Here is a 4,384-nt window from a genome sequence, read left to right on the forward strand (position 1 = left end):
TACTGCTGGGAACACGCGTGTTTGTGAATGCACGGACAGTGTGTGCAGGAAATAGGTGGTTAGTTCCATGTGCACTTGGTGTGACTGAAAGATGCCATGGGAGGTGTGGCTATGATTTAGTTGGGGATTGGTCCTGCTTTGAGCAGGGGGCTGGACTAGATGACCTCCTGAGGTCCCTTCCAACCCTGATGTTCTATGATTCTATGAAAGCTCTAACTGTGTGGGTATAAATATACAAATACCTCACTTCGGTTATCTCCATACATAAATACACCCACTGGGCTGAGCCATGATTCACATCTGTAGCTGCCTGGCCTACATTTCCCTCTCTCTCCAGCTGAATAAGCTGAAAGCCAAGCTGGGATCCCCCCTCCCCCCCTCCATCAGGGAACCCCAGCTCCAGCTGTTCCAGCTGGGGGAAGAATTCGCCCGGTGCCCCCCTGCCACTCACGTGCCCGTCCTCCAGGGGCCGGGGGGAGGCTGGCAAGCTGCCTCCAGCCTCTTGGGCTCTCCCCTTTCCCCATCCTGGGGCGGCAAGCCCAGATCAGCTGAGCAGAATTGGCAGCCTTTGGGGCGGCTGGCTCTCCCTGACCCGCAGCGCCCCGGCTGCTGCTGGGGGTTAGTGTTATTGGGGAACGGGAAGGGGGGGGGAGAGAAGGGATGGCAACACGTCACAGGGAGAGATTTCCTTATTGGGACTCCCTAGCCTACATCCTGAGTCCATCTACGGGCATTTACGTCACCGCCCGCCTGGCCGGGGGACTCCAGAAAAGGAAGCGGCGCGGCGCGGCGGAAGAGCCGAGCCAGCCCCGCTGCAGGTATAAAAGCGGCCGCGGCGCCGGCAGCCGGGAGCAGCCGCCGAGCCCCGGCGCAGCAGGCGGAGTGCCCATGCCCCGAGGCCGCCGGGGCCGGAGCCGCAGCCGCAGCCGCGCTGGGGAGCGGGGCAGAGGGGCTGCCGCGTTGGGGACTTTCCCGTCCGCCCCCGAGCCTGGGCTCGCCGGAGATGTTGGGCGCGATGGATTTCTCCTGCCAGGACCCGCTCTACTGCAAGTACCAGGAGAGCTGCGAGCTGAAAGCCGGAGAGCAGCCGGGCTCGGGCCCGCAGGAGCCGCAACTTCTGGCGGGGCAGCAGCCAGAGGCGGCGGCCGGTTTCCCCGGAGGTAAGAGAGACCCCCACCCACCGGCTGATGCCTTCAGCCTGTAGCCGAGCCGGAGCCGGAGCCGGGGGGGGAAAGGGGGGGTCCGGCTTCCAAGCAGCTGAAAGCCTGCAAAGGAGCCTCTGGCTTTGAAAGAGGACTAGGGCTCTTCGCGGAGAGAAGGTGGCCCTTGGTCGTGGATCCAAAGCTGACCCAGGCCTGGGAGGGTGGGAATCGGGCTGGGGGCAAGTCGCTGTCCCGGGGCACCTCGTCTTTAGAAGAAAAGCCGCGTGTGCGAGGCAGAGAGGTGCGACATAACCCCGGGGCGCTCCATAGCTGAGCGGTGAGTTTCTGCAGGTCCCGCTCTGGCGTCGCTATTTAGGCAGCCCGTTCTGTATCCCCCGCCCCCGAGCCAAGCGATGCCTATAACCGTCTTTCCTCCCCGCTTTTAATTCCCAGGTGACTTCATGGGGTCCACAATAAACGGTGAGACTGCAGATTACTTCTTCCTCGGCGGCCAGCCAGTCCCCTCGCTCAGCTACACGGGCAGCTTTTTCATCAAGGCCATGCCGGAGCAGCCCCACGACCAGGAATCCCTCTTCAACTTGATGTCAGGCATCCTGGGCCTTTCTCCTTTCCCTGGCCCCGAAGGCCACCAAAGACAACTGGACTCTCTTTACTCGGTCCCAGAAGCCATTCAGAACCACTTGGACCTTTACTCCAGCTGCCAGCCGGAACTGAATATCTCTGTCCAGCCCCCCTTCGCTGAGCAGGGCTACCCCGGCTTCCCCACCCTGGAGAATGCGCCCCAAGTCCAAACCTCCCCGAGTTTAGGAAGCTCCTCGCAGTGTCTCTTTGAGGCAAAACTGTTGGAAAACAAGCAGGACATTAAGATTCCCCCCATGGCTCCATCCCTGGACAAGTTTAAGGTTTCCTGCTCCCCATGGGAGCCACTCGCTCAACCTCAGAACTACTTGCCAGATGGCTACCCGTCCTCTGAGTCCTTCCAGCCCCCGGAAAGTAGCCAGGCCATGTTCCACCCCCTCGGCTCCAAAATCGAAAACGCCTTGTCCGTCAGCTGCCGGGCAGAGCTCAACAGCCTGTCTGAAGCCCCCTTCAGCAACAACTTAGGTTCCGGTTGCGAGCCCGAAAGTTTCCAGAATCTCGGCAGCCAGGGGCAAATCCCCGGCGACTTCGGGGAGGCAAAGATCCCCAACCTCCCACCGCAGTTAATGCACGAGTTCGAATCCTCCTTGGCTCAACCTGAGGCCGTTCCAAGCTTAATGAATCCAACCGAGCTCCTCCACCCCCACCATGCCCCGTCAGTCCCCAGCGCAGACTTCCTGGCCCATCCTTCCACCTCCTCAGCCAACGCTTTAATCTCCACCAACCCCAACATCCTACCCGAGCCAAAGAAGAGAACCCGCAAGAACAAATGCTCCTCCAAATGCTTCTGCCCCAAGCCCCACGAGAAATCCTTCGCCTGCCCCGTGGAGACCTGCATCAGGAGCTTCGCCAGGTCGGACGAGCTCAACCGGCACCTCCGGATCCACACCGGCCACAAGCCTTTCCAGTGCCGCATCTGCCTGCGGAACTTCAGCCGCAGCGACCACCTCACCACCCACATCCGGACGCACACCGGGGAGAAGCCCTTCTCCTGTGACATCTGTGGCCGCCGGTTTGCCAGGAGCGACGAGAAGAAGAGACACAGCAAGGTCCACCTGAAGCAGAAAGCAAGGACCGAGGAGAAGCTCAAAGGCCTCGGCTTCTATGCGGTGGGGCTGTCATTCGGGGCACTCTAAAGCCCAGCGGGGAGCCCTGGTTGATGTCGTTTTCTGGGGTGAGCCCGGCCGCCCCTGGCTGAAGGGATCGGGCTGGAGAGTCCACCTCCACATGGCTCCCGGGAGCCAGTGGCAAAGATCGTGACAATTGGTGGTGGGCAGGGATCGCTTCCTCTGGCGAGTCCTTCTGGCCGGGAGAGAAGGCGCTTTGGATGTACATAAGTGAAAGGCACCACCCCTGTCACGATGGGCCCCAGGGGCCATGCACAACCCTATGTAAACAGTCCCTGCCGGAGCAAGCCGAGGGGTCTCGGGGGTGAAGGAGGAATAATCCGCGCTACCGGCAGACGCGCTGTTTCAGCACCACGCGGCGCGGACAGCTCCAGCCGGCTGGGGAGCGGCGCGGGGCCAAGGGACGCTCGCAAACGGCGGCTTCAACTTCGGGCTCAAAGAGAGAGAAACGTGCATCAAGAAATCCCGCCCGCGCTTGAGGCGAAGAACAAGCTGCATTTGTCAGGGCTGCCTTTTTAATAAACTGAGTCCGATTTAGCTTGCCAAGCACTTTAAACGAACTCCCTGAACAAGCCGTCGTAAGACAGGTTCTCGTGTCGAAACTGCACCAGGAATGACTGTTGGGAAAAACCAAAATGGATGCGATCGACATGCCCGACTGACGCGTGAATAACTGAAGACAGGTGTTGTTGTTTGACCAACTCTGGTTTATAATATTTTGTACATAACTATGGCTTTGGGTGGGGGGTCGTCACTTCCCTCCCCCCATGTAAATATTTTCCTCTTTGTAAAACAAACTGAACCTATCAGGAATATTACAAAGCTGTGTTTATTTTTGCAATTAAAGTTTGTTCTACTCTAGAAATCCTTCCTGCATTTTTTTTCTTTTTAATCCCTATAATGTTGCATGTCAATAAAGCTCAATATTCTACAGAGATGGGAACCGAATCCCAGAGGGACCGGTTCTGCGAACAGTAACATAACTCCGCAAACTGGCCCATTGAAATCAGTGAGGAGTCAAGTACTAATCAGCATGCTGAAGGCGCTAGCAGAATCTACCCCGGAGGAGTTAAGAACTTGCCCATGGTCACATCCCATCAGTGGCAGAGTCAGGAAGAGAACTGTTTCCCATGCTGTCTCCTGTACCTGAAGCAACTCTAAACAAAATGGTGGTTTTACAAGGAGACTTGTGGTGGTCCCATTAGGATTGCCTAGAAGGGAATATGAAATGAGCCAGCAGTCAGCCAGTACTGAATGCAAAGGGCAGGTATATACCAGGATCACTCGGCAATAGTAAGCTGTGGGCAACATTGCATCATTAAAGGTCTGCTTTTGATGGCCACAATGGGTGTGCATCAGCTCCCTGCCAGAGTTGGGGCCAAAGCCCAGTGGAGTCCCTGAGTATCTTCCCAAAGAGTTCAGTGGGCTTTGGATCATGCCCCCAAAGGAGCCCAG

General features: G+C 57.9%; 1 protein-coding gene across 1 annotated transcript; it reads left to right on the forward strand.

Moving 5' to 3' along the window:
- The first annotated feature begins 907 nt into the window (after positions 1-907).
- On the forward strand, positions 908-3,794 carry EGR4 (early growth response 4). The gene is made up of 2 exons (XM_073340159.2): positions 908-1,160; positions 1,596-3,794. Exons 1-2 carry the CDS (start codon positions 1,004-1,006, stop codon positions 2,936-2,938), a joined length of 1,500 nt encoding a protein of 499 aa, XP_073196260.2. The 5' UTR covers positions 908-1,003; the 3' UTR covers positions 2,939-3,794.
- The last annotated feature ends 590 nt before the right edge of the window (positions 3,795-4,384 follow it).

The sequence above is a fragment of the Lepidochelys kempii genome, chromosome 4 (genome assembly GCF_965140285.1).
Source record: "Lepidochelys kempii isolate rLepKem1 chromosome 4, rLepKem1.hap1, whole genome shotgun sequence".
Lineage (NCBI taxonomy): Eukaryota > Metazoa > Chordata > Testudines > Cheloniidae > Lepidochelys > Lepidochelys kempii.